Below are 19,296 nucleotides of genomic sequence, written 5' to 3'. Positions count from 1 at the left end.
ACTCACTCACTCACTCACTCACTCACTCACTCACTCACTCACTCACTCACTCACTCACTCACTCACTCACTCACTCACTCACTCACTCACTCACTCACTCACTCACTCACTCACTCACTCACTCACTCACTCACTCACTCACTCACTCACTCACTCACTCACTCACTCACTCACTCACTCACTCACTCACTCACTCACTCACTCACTCACTCACTCACTCACTCACTCACTCACTCACTCACTCACTCACTCACTCACTCACTCACTCACTCACTGGTATGACAGGTAAGATTAGACTCCAAAAACTGCAAACCCAAATCAAAGGTGTTCTTCATGCTCAAGCAGATACAGGACATAGAAGAGGAGATGGAGAGTTTGACGGACAGGACGCAGGCGTTGTTAGTATTAGCCACTGAAGTGTAAATGATGTGTGCTAAACTGCAGCGAGATGAGTCTGCATCTCTGATATCGCACTAAATCGCCATCAACGCACACACATACACACACACACACACACGGACACACAAACGTAAACAGAAACACACATACAAACAACCTGACAAACACACAAATGCTCTCTTCTTGCATTTTAGACATCATAAATGTGTTTCCAATGGAAAGTTGAGCTTAATTATATATTGCTTTCTGAGATTCATCTGTTCTTTTAAACTTTTTTGTTTCCACAAAAAAATGTAAGCAGCAAAACTGTTTTCAATATTGATAATGACGAGAAATGTTTCTTGAGCAGTAAATCAGCATATTAGAATGATTTCTGAAACATCATGTGACACTGAAGACTGGAGTAATTATGCTGACAATTCAGCTTTGCATCAGAGGAATAAATTACTTTTGAAAATACATTAAAATAGAAAACAATTATTTTAAATTGCATTAATATTTCACAATTTAAATGCGTTTTTTCTTTTTCTTTCTCAGTATTATTCAAATAAATGCACCCTTGGTGAAAATAAGAGACTCATAAACACTAACAAATCTTAACAACCCCAAACTTCTGAACGGTAGTCTATAATACCAAATGGTAGTTTGGCATGCAGATATGAGGAAATTCGACATTTCTACAATAAACAAAGACATAAAATAAACAAATGATATTGATCTCTCTTGCATGTCACGTATTACCCCAGGGTTGCAAAAATACAACTATACACTCTTAAAAATTAAGGTTATTTATTGGCATCAGTGGTTCCATTAGAACCTTTAACATCTATAGAACTTTTCCAATGGTTCACAAAAGGTTCTATAGAGGAAAAAGGTTCTTTAGAACCCCAAATGGTTCTTCTATGGCATCAAAACAAAAACAAAACCTTTTTGGAACCTTTATTTTTTAAGAGTGCACAAATGCTAAGCAGTTGAGTGCATGACTTCCCATCTCCCTTTCTATATCGTTTTCCCCCTCTCCCTTGTTCACTTATAGAGATGCTGGCAAAGTGCTCCCTCTCTTCCATGAGTGTGTGTGTGTGTGTGTGTGTGTGTGTGTTTGTAATAGATTTCAGTAAGAGCGACAGGAATAAAGCCTCCAGTTTACCACTCCAGCAGTGAATTCTGTAATGACTGGCTGGGGAGAGCAATTCCCTTCCCTAAACATCCACTGCTTTACATTTGGCAGGCAGTTTTCAAACAGATCAAGAGGCCATATCATCACTGTCCACCACAAATCTCCATTTCCCGCAGCTCCATTTTTCTTTGAACGTAAATTGAAAGCCGGCACACACGCTCTTTGTCTTCTGGATGTTTGGCAGGTTTGGGAGTGAAAATAGTCAGTTTGGAAAAATCATATTTTATTTTTCTGACAGGGCTGAGCTCACCCTTCAAAATATTTATTAATACCATACACTGCTTTCAAAAACAGTTATTATGCTTGCCACTTTATGACATGCAACACATGGCCTCTATCATTACAAATAAAATTTGATTGCATCTTGTTAGCCAGAAAAAAAATTGCAAATATTCCCTATTTATCTCATTTAGTGATCCAAATCCAACTGAGTGCATGGCCTAGCTAACATTTTCACAAAGACTGGACTTCCAAAATCTAGGAGTGCATCGTAAAGATTAATTGCAATTCCAGAATGCATTGTGACAATGAAAAGTTCATGCTGCCTTCAAGTTCCCTTTCAAGGGAACTCCCGTTGCGTCGAGAATGACGCTATGGGGAACGCTTTGCGTGATGACGTCTTGAAGCACATGTAAAATCAGTCCAATGGTGTGGCGGAACGTCAGAGGCGGGTGACGTCACGTACCAGGAAGCTATAAAAGCCGGCCCGAAACAGAAAACGAAAGCTTTCTGAGTCTTCAGTTGCGCTCTGTGTTGAAATCTGTCCTTGTTATTTGGTGTTGTCTGTCTATATATATATATATATATATTATTCAGTATGGCGAGCAAGCAGCAGTATCGAGTGTGTGTCCATCCCTGCCCGCGTTATTTAACGGGAGGTGACACACACACTCTTTGTGTTGTTTGTTTGGGAGAGGAGCATGCCCAGTCAGCACTCGAGGGTGGTGACTGTGTGCATTGCTGTGCGCTTCCATTGCGTACGCTCCGATCCCGTTTGGCTCGGTTCAATCCCGACCACGTTCCCCAGGGCTCGGGTCCCGCCGCGGCTGAGGCTCGGCGGCGATCTCAGACCTGGGGTTCGCAAATGGATCTGTCAGTGGATGTTGAGACGGGCTCTGCCTTATCTCAGCCTCTTACTGACAGATCCAGTGCCTCTCATCAGGGTGTGGAAGCACGCGCTGCGGTTTCTTCCCCCCCGATGGAGGCGCCAGTACTGCAACTATCCAGCTCTGAGGAGTTGGATGTTGTGAGTATTGAAGCTGAGTCTGAGGATTCGCCACCTCAGTCTCACGCGTTTGAGGAACTGCTCGATGTGATTACTAGAGCCGTTGACAGACTGTCTATTGAGTGGCCAGAGGATAGGCAGGACGTTCGTTCGAAAAGCAAACTCGACGAGCGCTTCCTGCCATCTCGTGCGCAGCCCCAGCGCAGGAGTCTTCCGTTTTTCCCCGATCTCCACACCGAGGTGTCGAGATCGTGGGGGAAACCAGTTTCATATAGAGTTTTTACACCAAACACATCCCACTACTCTTCTATTCACAAATATAAAGAGCATGGTTATGGGGAGATGCCGAAGGTGGAAGAGACGCTTGCGAGCTATCTCTCTCCAGCAACGGCATCTTCCCTAAAGACTCCTACACTTCCTTCTAAACCAGTGAAAATGACATCTTCACTGGTTCATAAATCGTATGCAGCCGCTGGTCAAGCAGCAGCGTGTCTGCATACGATGTCCATTATGCAGGCCTATCAGGCTGAATTGCTGGGTGATTTAGAGGAGGGCGGGGGAATTGGTCCAGATACGGTGGCTGAACTACGCAGAGCCACAGACCTGTCTCTCAGGGCCACCAAGGAGACCGCTAAATCAATCGGGCGGTCTATGGCAGCCCTGGTGGCCACTGAGAGGCATCTGTGGCTCAATCTGAGTGACATAAAAGATAAAGAAAAGCATGTTCTCTTAGATGCTCCGGTCTCCACTGTTGGTCTGTTTGGCGATGCTGTTAACAGTGCGGTTGCTAAATCTCAAGAAGCTTCTAAACAGGCAGTTGCGCTTCAAAAACTTCTCCCCCGCCGTTCATTCTTTGAGGCTGCTGAGCGGGAGCAGCCTCACTCCTCTAAAAAGAGCGCTGAACATCGTGCCACTCAAAAACAGAGCGTGTCCTCCCGTGCTCCCCCACAAAAATCACGGGGACACGGAGGGCGCGCTCAAACCCAGCAGTCTTCGAGGGGTAGGACGGATCTGCGGACCGTCATTACCGCCAAGAAGGCTGCTGGGAAAAAGTCCTGACGTCCGAGGGCTCAGGACAAATGAGGGTAGTCCCCCCCGAAGCAGAGCGGTTAACACCTCTTTTTACGGTGCCCGTCTCTCTTCGGTACCCTCAGGGGACCGTTCTGCCAACCCTGCCGCCTCCGGTGTTACAGGGCGCAGCGGTCTCCGGCGAGCACATATCTCAAGGACCACCCGGAAACGTAGTGGCCTCGGGATGCCCGCCCCCTCCGAGGAGGGTGTTAGAGCAGTCTGTTCGGTCGTTCCCTGCCGGTGCGCCGTTACAGGGCGACGAATTGACTACTCAACAACAACGAAATCCAGAAACCAGTCTCGAGAGGCTGGTACCTCTAGTAGAATCTTTGACAGCGTGGAAGCTACTGTCGAATGTTTCTCGTTGGGTCCTGCAGACCGTGGAAAAAGGGTATCAGATACAATTCAAAAAACGCCCACCTCGGTTTATGGGGGTCCTGCCCACAGTGGTGGGCCCCGAGCAGGTTCTGGTTATGGAACAGGAAGTAAACACTCTGTTAGAGAAAGGGGCCATAGAATATGTACCTCCCTCCAACAGGGAAACCGGATTTTACAGCCGGTATTTCATAGTTCCGAAAAAGGACGGGGGATTGCGTCCCATTTTAGATCTTCGAGTTCTGAACGAGTCAGTCATGCAGCTCAAGTTCAAAATGTTAACATTGAGACAGATCGTGCCACAGATCAGGTCCGAGGACTGGTTTGTCACGATAGACCTCAAGGACGCATATTTCCATATTTCCATCCGTCCGTGTCATTGGAAGTTCCTGAGGTTTGCTTTCGGGGGCAAAGCATACCAATATCGTGTTCTTCCATTCGGCCTAGCTTTATCACCCCGCACTTTCACCAAATGCATGGATGCAGCTCTGGCGCCGCTGCGCCTCCAAGGTATTCGCATCATGAACTACATCGACGATTGGTTGATTTTAGCTCAGTCGCATCAGTTGGCGGTTCAACATCGAGATGTTGTTCTCGCCCACATGAAAGAGTTGGGGTTACGGCTGAACGCCAAGAAGAGTGTGCTTTCTCCACTCCAGAGGACCACTTTTTTAGGCGTAGTTTGGGATTCAGTGTCGATGCAGGCGCGCCTGTCACCGCCACGTATAGAGTCCATCCTTGCAGCTGTGAAAAGTGTAAAGCTAGGCCAGCTACTCACTGTCAAACAGTTCCAGAGACTGTTGGGTCTCATGGCAGCAGCGTCCAACGTGATACCTTTTGGACTGCTACACATGAGGCCCCTGCAGTGGTGGCTCAGGACCAGGGGGTTTTCCCCGAGGGGCAACCCATTTCGCACAATCAGGGTCACGCGGCGATGCTTACGTGCCCTGGTTATGTGGAAGAAACCTTGGTTCCTGTCCCAGGGCCCAGTGTTGGGAGCTCCTTGTCGTCGCAAACTGCTAACGACGGATGCTTCCCTCACGGGTTGGGGAGCGATCCTGGAGGGTCGCTCAGCTCAAGGTCTGTGGGAAGACCATCATCGTTCCTGGCATATCAATCGCCTAGAGATGTTAGCTGTCTTCCGGGCTCTGAGGAGCTTTATCACAGATCTCAGGGGACACCATGTGCTAGTACATACGGACAACACGTCGGTAGTCGCCTATATCAACCACCAAGGGGGTTTGCGCTCGCGCCCGTTATCCAACTTGGCACGCCATATCCTCTTGTGGTCCCAGGGGAAGTTACTGTCACTCAGGGCAGCTTACATCCCCGGGGTCCAGAATTTAGGAGCAGACACTCTGTCGAGGCAGGGGCCGAGGCCCGGGGAATGGAGGCTCCACCCCGAGGTGGTGGAGCTGATATGGAGGGAGTTCGGCCAAGCACAAGTGGATCTGTTTGCGTCTCGAGAGACTTCTCACTGTCCACTTTGGTTCTCCCTCACGCATCCAGCTCCTCTGGGACTGGATGCTATGGTTCAGACGTGGCCGAGGCTACGTCTGTACGCCTTTCCCCCAGTGGCTCTGCTCCCGGGAGTTCTGGAGAGAGTTCGCAGGGACCGGGTTTGCCTGCTTCTGATAGCCCCGCGCTGGCCGGGCAGAGTATGGTTTCCCGATCTGGTCTCCCTCCTCGATGGGCATCCTCTGGAGTTACCCGTCAGGAGAGACCTTCTGTCCCAGGCAGGGGGCTCAATATATCACCCCCGCCCAGAACTGTGGAACCTGTGGGCTTGGCCTCTGAGGGGGCCCAGCTCATAGAGTCAGGTCTCTCAACTGAGGTTGTTGAGACCATTCTACAGTCCAGAGCTCCCTCCACGAGGAAACTTTATGCCCTGAAGTGGAGAGTCTTCACTTCTTGGTGTAGTGACCGTCGGTTGGACCCAGTTAACTGCCCAATTGGTACAGTGCTGGAGTTCCTGCAAGACCGGTTCACGGCAGGTCTGACCCCGTCCACTTTAAAGGTTTATGTGGCGGCCATAGGTGCTTACCACATTCCTTTGGGTGGAATGTCTGTGGGGAAAGACCCTTTGATATCTCGTTTCCTTCGTGGCACTTGGAGGCTGAGGCCTGCAGTTCGCTCTAGGGTTCCGCCTTGGGACCTGTCCATTGCATTACAAGGCTTGTCCCTGGCCCCCTTTGAGCCCATTGAGGAGGTTCCTGAGAAGTTTTTAACTCTGAAAGCTCTTTTTCTCCTTGCTATTTCTTCTCTCAAGAGAATAGGGGATCTTCAAGCATTGTCAGTTGCTCCGTCATGCTTAGAGTTTGCTCCGGGTATGGTTAAAGCGTTTCTTCATCCAAGACCGGGTTATATCCCCAAGGTCCCCACTAATGTGGTCAGACCTGTTGTTCTGCAGGCCTTCTGTCCTCCTCCCTTTCAAAATGCTGACCAGGAGGCTAATAATTTGCTTTGCCCTGTGCGGGCGTTAGACGCATATGTCCACAGAGCTGCCCTGTGGCGTAAAAGTGATCAATTATTTGTGTGCTTTGGGTCCCCTAACAAAGGAGGTCCAGTGTCTAAGCAAAGGATGAGCAAGTGGGTGGTCGAGGCTATCTCACTTGCTTATGAGGCGGCTGGGCAGCCTTCTCCTTTGGCTGTCCGGTCGCACTCGACGAGGAGTATGGCGGCCTCTAAGGCCCTTATTTCAGGAGTTTCTTTACAGGACGTCTGTGATGCGGCAGGCTGGTCCTCACCGCACACTTTCGTCAGGTTTTACTCTCTGGATCTAGACTCTGCTCCAGGGTCTCATGTTTTGTCTTCCTAATGCTGCTCTCTAGATTTCACACAGGACAGACATTCGTAGCTATGGAGGCGTTGGTATAGACGTTCCCCATAGCGTCATTCTCGACGCAACGGGAGTTCCCTTGAAAGGGAACGCCTCGGTTACGACTGTAACCTCGGTTCCCTGAAGAGGGAACGAGCGTTGCGTCGCCTTGCCATATCTCCTTCATGCCTGTCAGCTCGACTTCAGACTTTTACGAAGCTTTCGTTTTCTGTTTCGGGCCGGCTTTTATAGCTTCCTGGTACGTGACGTCACCCGCCTCTGACGTTCCGCCACACCATTGGACTGATTTTACATGTGCTTCAAGACGTCATCACGCAAAGCGTTCCCCATAGCGTCATTCTCGACGCAACGCTCGTTCCCTCTTCAGGGAACCGAGGTTACAGTCGTAACCGAGGCGTTCTTCTGACAAGTTTCTATTTACAAGCTTGGAAGTCATAATGTGATAAGAAAAAAAAATTGCTAATTTGTTTACAGCATGATTCTTTAACTAAACTAATAGTTTCTCACAGATAAACAACAATTTTCTGATTTGATAATTTGGGGAAACAAATTGTTTCACACAAAAAAAAACAAATTGTGTTAAAAATCTCTTTTCTGATGTGCCTAAGGGAATCCTGAAGTTTTGTTGCTAGTTTTTTAATAATTTTTTTATAATAATTTAAAGTTTTTCACAAACTACAAACAGCCAATTAAAACCTAGAATATTAAAAACCGAAAGACTAAAAGATCTGACTACGACGACAGGCTGCTAGACACCGCAGAAAGATCTCAACTCTCCCTTAAGCATGTTTCTGCACATGTTTCTGCACATGAACACATTTCAATAAGTTCAAAATATGTGTGAACTCAAGTAAAAATCATTGAATATCAGAGCCATTCTACTACAAACACTCAACAACCACACACTCATTCATACAAATCTATCATTAGCATTCCAATAGATGTATACAAGTCACTTTGGACAAAAGCATCTGTATAAAATGTAAAAATGTAAGCCAAAAACTCACTATTTGAGAAAACAGCCACGTAATACTGTAGAAATATTATGTGTGCAACATCTAGTTCATCTGGGTCTACTGTGCAGAAAGTGACCAAATATTCACAAATTAGAAGTCCAACAAAAGTTTTGAGACATTTTTTTTTTAATTAATACATTTTCTTAAATTATTCATAGTAATTCCCAGATAGAAAGTTAAATGTCTTTTCTAATGAAAAATGTATACGTTCAATACTGTCAAAACATTTAAAGTGCCCTTATTAAGCTTTTTCGAATATTACGCAGTGTGTAAGATAGCTGTTTGTGAATGTAAAAGGACTGCAAAGTTTTAAAGATCAAAGTGCATGACAAATAAAGTTATTGTCCCCTAAAAAAAAGAATCGATTCTGAACTGCCCGAAACTAGTCGTCAGCATTTCCAGTTTCGCTTCCGTAACATGTATCAAATTTGCATAATGCCCGCCTATGGTCTTCATTGGCTGCCTGCGAACAATGTCTACTTTGCCCCGCCCTCAAACACTGTAGTTGTAGCTGAGACTGGAAGAGTTTAGTTCTTGTTGTCGACATTTAGAGAAGACGCTGTTTCTGTGCTGCAAATCCACTTTGCATGCACTTCAAAAGGATAAGGACTCGTGCTGAAATTGACACAAAAAAAAAAACACGGCATTGTTACTGTTCGTACAACTGTGTAAGTGCTGAGGAAGCCTCCGGAGCTAAAAAAAAATTCAGATATGGTAACAGGTATAGGCGTTTTTCTCTTTTCCTGACACATGCTGTAAGCGGTAGACCAATCACAACCGACTGGGCCATCTGACCAATCAGAGCACTTTACAGTTTTTTACAATCACTTTGTTACTATTTTCAGAACCTTGGTGTCATTTTTCACAACTCTAGACACAAAACTCACAACCAATGATCAAAATGCACATTTTTCAAAACTCTAAACCTTTTCTCAATTGCTTGGATACAATACACATAAAACTTAGATCATTTGTTCATTCAACAAAAATCACCTGTTCAATATGACACAACTTAACATCAAAGTACTGCTATTTCAAAAGGCAATTCACACATTACATTTCAAATGAGTGTCTATTCATTTCCTTACAATGATCTAACTATCAATTGATACAACTGCTCAAAATGATAAGTAACTGTTGCATTACTCTTAATGCATAGTTGTATGGAAACAGACAAACAATCTTCCATGTTTACAGTAAATCATGAAAGTTTCAAGATTCATTGTCACCAATTAGCGTGGAGCATGAACCAATTAGACTACAATATCCATTGATGTAGCCTAATATTTTATCATAATGCTTCATCAGACACTGTGTCTATGGTCCCAAATACTGTACCACCTTTTCTGACTATTTACAGTATTGACAGTTCTGCACTGTATAGATAATCACTCCTGTTTTGTTTCTTACAGTACAAGCAAGCAAGTTGAGGAACACTGCATTTGATGTTTTACAGTACTGTCTTTTCTTTTCTATTTCATAGCTAGTTATTTTTGCTTTGATTCAAATAAACCTATGTTGTGATTGTACTGTAGTGTTTTGCATCAATATATTACAAACTTTGCACAATGATTCCACTGTGTCTGTAGTATTCTCTCTACTACTGCAGTACTTTTACAGAGATGTATTTACTGTACATGTAGTACCATAATGAAACCTGTATCACCCATTTTGTTCTACAATATTTAATGATTGTATGAACAATAACACAGTGAAACTATCGGTGGTTTGGGGTGATCTATAGTTATGTTTCAATGGTATTTCACAGTAAATTTGTTTTTTTGAACCAATGATTGTGCAAGTGCAAGATTTCTTTAAAGATGTGAATGCACAATGCAGTGTTTTGAACATTAGACAGCCTGTGTTACAAGTGATAACCGTTTTGAGTTTTGTGTCTAGAGTTTTGAAAAATGACATCAAGGTTCTGAAAATAGTAGCAAAGTGATTGTAAAAAACTGTAACACAGCCATTAAAATATAGTTAAATTTTGTCATGCAGCACCACACCAATTTATTGTTTCAAGAAACCTTGATAGAAATAATTATTTACATTAAAAGTAACCTACTCATTATATATTTTAGTCCATCTTGAAGACTGTAGCACAAATTATATATACTGTAAAGTATGGGTCAGTACGATTTTTTTTATGTTTTTAAAAGAGGTAGCACACTGCCAAGGATGTATTTATTTAATAAGAATACAGCTACACAGTAATTTTGTTACAATTCCCTTCTGTGATAAATGTCCTGACCAATAACTTGGATCCTTTTTCCATTTGATATGGGAATGTGAAAAGGTTAAAAAAAAATTGGAATGAGGTATGTGCTATCTTATCGAAAATCATTAAATATCCTATACCGGTGATCCCCTCTGTATTATTACTGAATGATGATTCTCAGTTTGATTTCTCTAAGCTGCAAAAAATTGTCTGGCTGGCCGGTTTAACGTCTGCAAAAAAACTGATAGCTCAACACTGGCTCCCACCACATACCCTGGATATATACAAGTGGTTGATTCAACTTCGGGACATTATAATGTTGGAAATATCCAAAGCTCAGGTGAACTCGGCACAAATCTCAACATTAAAAACCTGGACTAGCTGCTGAGAAGATCTCCAAGTATATTGTGAAAAGCAATGATCAGGAATCAGATTGAACTTAACACTTTATCCCTCTTGTTTTTTTGTGTGTGTGTGTGGGGGGGGGGGTTGTTTTATTTATGGCTTTGTTTTTCTGTTAACATATCTATCCACTATGTTTATGTTCCCCATTGTAAAGAGAGGAAGGGAGTGGTAGGTGGGGAGTGGATTTCATATGTGTTTTCATGTTCTCATTCTGGCTTGCTTATTGTCAAGAAATGAAAATACAATTAAAACATATTTAAAAAATAAAAAAATTAACCAAAAAAAAAAATTTTTCAGGTTAAAATACATTTTTACAACAAATTTGAATATTCTAAAAATGTAATTTATTCCTGTGATGTGATTTTCAGCATCATTACTCCAGTCTTCAGTGTCACATCCTTTAGAAATCATTCTAATATGCTTATTTTGCTGCTCAAGAAATATTATATTTATTATTATCAATGTTGAAATCAGTTGTGCTGCTTCATATTTTTGTGGAAACCATTATTTTTTTAGGATTCTTTGATGAATAGAAAAGTTCAAAAGCATTTATTTGATATATACAGTATATATATATATATATATATATATATATATATATATATATATATATATATATCAAATAAATGCTTTTAAGTAATATATATATATATATATATATATATATATATATATATATATATATATATATATATATATATATATATATATATATATATATATATATATATATATATATATATATATATATATATATATATATATATATATTCTGACTTTTGATCAATTTAATGCATCTTACTGACCCCAAACCTTCATTTAAACAAATTAACAAAAAAAAAAACTCTACATCCTCTTTGCTACAATACCTCAATTCAAACTGAATAGGATTCAAACGCATTCTCAAAAGCAGTTCACATTCAAATCAGACTCTCTCAATCAACTCAGGTGAAATAAAATGATCTTGCTGTAGATTCAGCAGATGTGCAGTGTCATCGGAGAATAACGGTGCAACGGTAAACACTGGCACACACACAACCGCATGCTTACACACACACACTGTAAATTCAAGCAGCTTTATAACTGTCAGATGCAATGCTGTTCACCTGCTCCCCTTCTATAAGAAACCTCCCACAGTTACTGCCCAACTAATTACACTGCCAATTACAGGACCATTCACACACACACACACACACACACACACTAGCAAAAACATAATTTTGTGCTACTTTAATTATCTTGACAGAATATTTTTAACTAAAGAAAATTTAAAATGGTCATACAATACATTTTTTCTTCTTGTTTCCTTATTGGCTCAAAAAGGCCAACTTTAAGGTACATATTTAAAGGCCGTTCTCTTTATTAACCTGTCCTGAAATTCTTACCCTAAATTTATTTTTCATTCAACCATTTACAGCTCTTCCTCCCATCTTACGCTATTCCTCCCACTCATCCTCTCACTGCTAGGGGTGATGTGTGGATCATCCCTGATTGGTGGAATACAGTGTGAGTGACAGATTGATGGAGTGATGCCGCAGCGTGTTTTCACAGACCAAGAGAGGTCAGAAGAGGTAATGAGGCCATCAAAATGCAGAAATGGAGACGTAAAAACAGAAAGTGGTGGTTGGGGAGGAGCTGGGGCTGTTTTTTCTTGCTCTTTCTAAAGAGAAAAAAAGGAACAGTTTTCCCAAAAAATTAAATAGTAGAAATTCACTTAAAAATCATCCTTCCTGTTGTCAATCTCAATTTAAATTGTGGTGCCAGTCTTCAATGATGTGTATCTGAGACATGTGAAACCAATGATGCCTGATGATGTCATTGATTCTATTGGTTCTATTACTTACAGAAAGCTACAGTAGAGGCCTAAGTTTTCAGTGAAAAATGACTTTTGCAATCCTTTTTTTAGTGCTTTTTTGTTGGTCTTATAGCAAAATGCAAGTGATTATATGGACGAATTTCACTTGTCAAAAAAATTTCCTGGTCATTATTCACCTCAGAATCAAAATTGAAAACAATTACCGTACATTTTTCTTTTTTTCTTTTTTAAATGAAGCTTTTTGGGGGACTTTTTTTGTGTGGCATATTTGTATTGCAACATTATTTTAATGGCAATTCAACACTTCCCCAGTTTGTGGAAAACAAACGTATTCCCATATTACTCTAAATGAATAATGGAAAAAAAGAAAATAATAATATTAATAATAATAATAAATAATAATAATAATAAATATATTATACATATAATTTTATAAGTTTATAAGTTATTATAATAACTTCAAATATTGGAAAATATGTATAGACCATGGTAAATGTTGTATTGTGTTTATTTATGTGGATTAAATAGAATAAAAATATTACTTTTTTCTGTAATACACTAATGAAAATCACCATTTAGATGGGAATTACAAATAAATGAAATGTATTGCAGCAATGAAAAAAATACAACTGTCATAACAATGTCAGAATGCAACAAAAAAAAGTTTCATATTCATTATGTAAAAAATAAATGTATAAAAAAAATCTTTTGACTTTGTGGTGAAATGTCATTGCCTGGACATGTTTGAAAATAAATTATACAAGCTGCAACTTACAAGATGACTCAGAGAGACTCTACATTGAACAATCCAAATCTCTTTGGGTTTTCCGCAGTTCTGATGAAGACCAAGCATTTTGGGTAAGTGGCTAAATATGCCGGTCCTCCTCTGTCCCTCAGACTGCAGGCTTAATCATCAAGCCTCAGTAAACAACATCAGCTAAATACAGCTCTCTCGCTCACTCTCACCCTACTTTTATTTACTCAGAATGACAGATTGAAAAGAGAAAAAAATAACTGTGGCTTTGAAGATTTTCTGTGGGGAGGAGTGTGGGATGTATATAGACACACAATATAAACATCAGCTGAGGTGTGTGTGTGTGTGTGTGTGTGTGTGTGTGTGTGTGTGTGTGTGTGTGTGTGTGTGTGTGTGTGTGTGTGTGTGTGTGTGTGTGTGTGGAGAGAGAAAGTTGTCTACTTTACTCTACCAAATTACCTCATGTCAGGGATTAGAAGAGGATGGGCCAGAAGGATGATGGGAAAAGGAGAAAAGGATAGGTTGAAGTTGAAAAAAGTGCTGATAGACAGAGCATGAGAGAGAGGGTAAGGGGGGTTCTGTTGATCTCAGTTGGGGGTGATGAACATGGAGAAAAAAAGCAGAGAGCGAAATAACTAAATAAAGAGAATTCAAGAACATTATCCGCATTCCAAACATATGACACTGTTTCTGGAATTCAAGCCAGAATATTTAAATTAGTCTGATCATAAGACATCAGGAAAATAAAACTAACCCTATTTGCTCTCTTAATGCATATCATTGGTTCATGTTGTTAAAAGAGGTTTATCTTTGTAATCTTTTATTTAAAAAAAAAAGAATACATAAATAAATAAATAACATGATAAAATATGTATTAGAAAATATATTATTTAAAATAAAATATTTGAAAAAATGAATACATTTCAAAATAAATAATATTAACTAAATTAAAAAATAACTCACCTAACATTTCTTCTCATTCAATATCATGTTTGACTTAGAAATAGATCACATCATGAAAGAAAAATGAAGTGAATGCTACTGCAAGTTGATTTTAAGAAGTGAAGTGTTGTACATTACCTCTGGTATTTGAATGGCATACGGCTGGTTGTGAAATGTTGGAGCATTGTCATTTACATCTCCGATCTGAATGTTCACTGTGTCCTTGACGACCTAAAAATCAAATGAAATCAAATAGCAGAGGCTTTTGAGAACGTTCTACTATTTCTACACTGAATCTCATATAAAAAAAAAAAAAGTCTATAGTAATTATAAAAAGAAAAGTGTTAAAAGATTTTTGAAAATCTTTTTGAAAGAAGTCACTTATGCTCAACAAGGCTGTAATTATTATATATAAACAGTAATATTTTTCAATATTATAACATTTTAAAATATCAATTTTAAATTTTAATGTATTTTGAATTGTAATTTATTCCAGCGATGTCAAAGCTGAATGTTCAGCATCATTACTCCAGTCTTCAGTGTCACATGATCCTTCAGAAATCATTCTAATACGCTGATTTTTAATGTCTTTATTGAATAAAAGTATTAATTTCTCTTTTCTTATCTTTAAAATCATACATTTTTGAACATTAAAAGTAAAGGTTGCATAGACCTTAGAGACAGATGGATGGATAAAAAGGTGGACAGAGATGGATAGATAGATGATCGCTAACTCACCCCTTGACTGTCACTGACGGAGAACTCCACCTGCATCTCCGACTTAGTCTGAAGAGACGAAAACAAAAAACACACAACAAACAGCAGCATTATATCACAAGTGTCAGCTGCAGTTGGACAGTCATTCATCTCATGGTTTTCCGCACCTCCCTGTCGAGCGGCTGTCTCAGCCACACCACCCCAGTCGTCTCCTGCACTGCGAAGTACCGCATGGCCTCTTCCCCGACCACTCCGAAAATCAACGGCTCACCGTCCGGATCGACCGCCTGCAGCTGGGTAATGGACGTGCCTGAACACACAGACAGAGACAATGAATGACATTTAAGACAAAATTACATTTTAAAGGGGTCATATTATGAAAAGCTGAATTTCACTTAAAGTGGTACTTCACCAATGGCAAAAAGGGCTTTCAATAAAGCTTGGCTGCTTTTACAGTAGAAAGGCAAAAAAAAAAAAAATTTGGTGCTACCTGACGAGAAAACAGAGAAGGTAGGAAAACTTCAACACCCATAATTTTTTATTTATTTATTTATTTATATTTTTAAAACAGGAAAAGATTAAGGACAATCGGGCCTGGCTCAGTATAAAACTGATTTTCAGCAGGTTCCTGCTCTGCAGAACATATAAACCACAGACACAACAAAGTTCACACACTAAACAGCTAGAGACAACAACAGACACACAAACCAAGATATTGGACAACAAGAGGGGCTATAGAGCCGTCTCAATGGTCACAGCTATACCTGTCCATTAAATGGCGAGCAAATGTTATTTTAAATAGTCTTCTTGATGTGATAGTTCTGATGTGCTGTGGGATCTCATTCCAGGTTTTAGTGAGCACATGAAAAAAAGATCTCTGTCCATAACAGTTTCTAAAAGTCGGTAAAGGCAAGAGTCCATTTGTAAAAGATCTCGTAGTGCGCTCAGACCTTGAGCTAAGTTTCGGAACCAATTCGTTTAGAGCAGTTACAGTGTGTCCATTTGAGATTTGATAAAACAAGTTTATCCCATGGCTTATTTTATAGTTCTGAAATGTCAAGGCATTACACAAAGATAGTGCAGTACAGTGGTGAGTCCAGCCTGGAAGCCTGACATGGATCTTATGAGCTCTATTATAAATTCTTATTACAGGTTCAATAATCTCATTTGTTGTTAGTGACCAAACAGGTAAACAATACGACAAAGTGGACAGAATGATGGCATGAAGATAGGTTTTTGAAACAGAAAGCAACAAATATGGTCTAATTTTGCTATAAACATATAACTTTTGGTTTAACTTTCTGGTTAGGGTTTGAACATGTTCTTGATAAGTAAGATGTGAGTCAAGATAGACTCCCAAATACTTAAATGCTTAAATTGCTGATACAATTGAAAGCGTTTGATTAGAAAAAGTGATAGGATTGGATATGGATAGCTGTCTCCTAGATGAATAGAAATACATGCATTGTGTTTTCTTGACATTAAGTGTTAAATGGTTATCTTGCAGCCAGTTATGTAAATGCTGCAGATCTGTGTTAAGTCTGTAGTTAATTGTGTCGATATTAGAACCAGAAAGAAAAATAACAGTGTCATCAGCATATAGCAAAGAACTAGAAAAATTCAAAACACAAGGAAGATCATTAATATACATAAGGAAAAGTAAAGGACCTAAAATACTGCCCTGTGGAACTCCCATAGAACACACTCGTGGCTGTGATGTTACTGAGCCGATTCTTACAGTCTGAGATCTGTCACTTAAATATGATGTAAACATATCTATTGCGGAAGATGACAAATGAAAAGAAAGAAGTTTGTTTAACAGAATTTGATGATTGACTGTATCGAAAGCTTTCTGAAAATCTATGTATATAACTCCAGTAATCTGACCCTTGTTTAAAGACGCACGTATTTGCTCAGTGAGAAGCAACAAAGCCGACATAGTTGACCGTAAGGGTCGAAAGCCATGCTGGCAATCACTGAGCAGGTTATTATTTTCAAGGTGGTTAATTAGTTGATTGTACAATATTTTTTCAAGCAACTTGGAAATGGTTGGGAGAATTGCAATTGGACGGTAGTTCGAAATATTAGTTGGATCATCAGACTTAAACATCGGGGTGGTCTGGGCCGTTTTCCACAAGGCAGGAAATACTGATTGTCTAATACACAAATTAACTAAATGATGCAAGAGTGGTATAAGAGTACTGGCATGAGTTTTAAGAAAAGTCATGTTTAAATTATTTGTATCACAAGCATGAGAAGCATTCAGAGAACACAAAATATTAGTTATATCATTTTGTACAATTTCAGAAAAAGAGAATTGCTGAGATAATGCTGGTACTGATGTGAGAAACAGAGGAATAGTAAATTTAGAAGATAATTCTTGTACAGATGCAATAAAATACTCATTAAAAGAATTAGCAATTTTATCATGATCAGTAAGAAGAGTACCATTTATGGATATTTGCAAACTATTATTAATTTTACATTTTTTTTCACCAGTTATAGATTTCAATGTTCGCCATAATGTTCTTGGGTTGGAAACTGTTCGACTAATTTGATTTTCATAATAAGACTGTTTTGCTTTGTATAATTCAAATTTACACTTATTTCTAAACTGTGTGAAAATAAGCTTAGCTTCAGGTGTTTTTAATAATCTGTAGGCTTTCAAGGAAGAGGCCTTCTTTTTTAGGAGCTGTAAAATATCAGAAGTTACCCAAGGTACTGTATTTTGTTTAATATGTATTTTACAGGTAGTTGTATATTTTTGACGTATTGTCTCCACTCTCCTATGGAAATTTGACAAAACATGATCGGGATTCTTCAGAAACATCTCGTTACTCCAATCAGTATCAGCAAATTCAGCATTAAACTGAGACAATTTTGAATTTGGGACTTTTTTAATGTAATTATTTTTATGACATCTTGGCTGTTTAAAACATTTCCTAATGACATATATGAGTGCACTGGGCATGTTGCGGTCCAAGGCCACTCCGACCATTTTGCTATGAATACACTTACCAGAGTCAAATACCGCTTTGCTTTAGTAGGAAATACTTCTTAGCAAACTTTTAATCATAATGGTTTCGACTTGTATTGGTTCCTGTGTGCAAGAACTCAAAGAGTAAATATTTAGAGGGAGTGAGTTACTTTCCAGTGAAGGATCAAGAGTGTTGTTGGCAGCGGCTAAAGGCTGCAAAGAATCATAAATATGGAGAGAAAGCCGCAACAGAAAATCTGAAAAACCTCTGTGTATTTAGTCAACATTTAAAACTGGATGACCACGAACACTAGCCTGACAAGCCAGACCCACATCAAGATGTTGGGTCTGGGAACACACCATTGGCACGGCTCAATCCGAGGGGCGGGATCAACGTTTGTCTTTCAAATTCCCTCTGCACGCAATAGGATAGCGCTACAACCAACCAGAGCGTTTTCCCACCAGCGGAGCTAGCTGATAGATTAAACTTTTGCCGTATCCGGTCGACCAAAACTCCGAACACATCTTCCTTTTTTAAGAATGACTACTTCAGTGCCGTTCTTTGCTCTTTTCTCAAAGAAAAGCTTAACTCCAAGTCGTAGAGTCGCGGCCAAAGCCGATTCGAGAGACCGATGTTCGCCAGCAGCAGCCGCCTTTCTTAGTTTTCAAGTAGCAGGGAATATATACGCAGAACCATTACAACTCTGCCGTCATTATGTTAAGCCCGCCCACCGACTCTATACACGATGTGATTGGCCTGACTAGAGTTTGGTTTTTCCAGCTCGTAAGCCAACGGAGAGTTGCTAGACGACACTGGCTGCAAAATAAAATTTTCTGCTGCTAGGGTGCATCTAGATTTCTAGGCTACACAAACACAGTGTTTTAGACCAAACGGAGGGGAAAAACTGAGAGAAACTGCCGTTCTGTCAGTTCCGCTCAACCCCCACGAAGCAAAACGCCATTGCAGTTAAAAAAGCTGAAACTAGAGTGAAACAACGTGAGTGAGGCTGAGTAAATAATGGTAGAATGCTCCTTTTTGAGTGAACTGTGCCTTTAAATGAACATTCCTTCAGATATTTTAATCAAGTGCAAAGTTCTGACCTTGAAAAGCAGTTATTTTAATATTTCATTCTTTCTTCATCTCTCATTAATCAAAATCTAAACAAACTAACCCTTATAAATGAGTTTTTTCACCTCTTTATTCTCTCATTCCTTCTCTTAAACAGTCTCAATATCCCAAAACCTGTTACAATATAACCAGAAGCAACAATGACAGCCTCTAAGCTCTTTATACATCACACACATAGAGTCTGTGTGTCTGGTAACAGGTGTGCGTTTATGAAGACACCTGGCGAGGGGGTCCCT

General features: G+C 40.1%; 1 protein-coding gene across 1 annotated transcript in view; it reads right to left on the bottom strand.

The window, feature by feature from the left end:
• cdh23 (cadherin-related 23) overlaps positions 1-19,296 on the bottom strand; it is a 259,561-nt gene that overhangs the window by 173,713 nt on the left and 66,552 nt on the right. The window contains exons 4-6 of the mRNA XM_081350472.1: positions 15,122-15,264; positions 14,976-15,023; positions 14,376-14,468 (exon numbers count right to left, since the gene is read on the bottom strand). Of these exons, the coding sequence (XP_081206598.1) occupies positions 14,376-14,468; positions 14,976-15,023; positions 15,122-15,264 (284 nt within the window). The remainder of the gene's footprint in view (positions 1-14,375; positions 14,469-14,975; positions 15,024-15,121; positions 15,265-19,296) is intronic.

This window comes from Scardinius erythrophthalmus (genome assembly GCF_964197995.2).
Source record: "Scardinius erythrophthalmus genome assembly, chromosome: 21".
Classification (NCBI taxonomy): domain Eukaryota; kingdom Metazoa; phylum Chordata; class Actinopteri; order Cypriniformes; family Leuciscidae; genus Scardinius; species Scardinius erythrophthalmus.
Note: the sequence above shows the minus strand (reverse complement) of the source record. Positions and strands in the feature narration are given on the sequence as shown.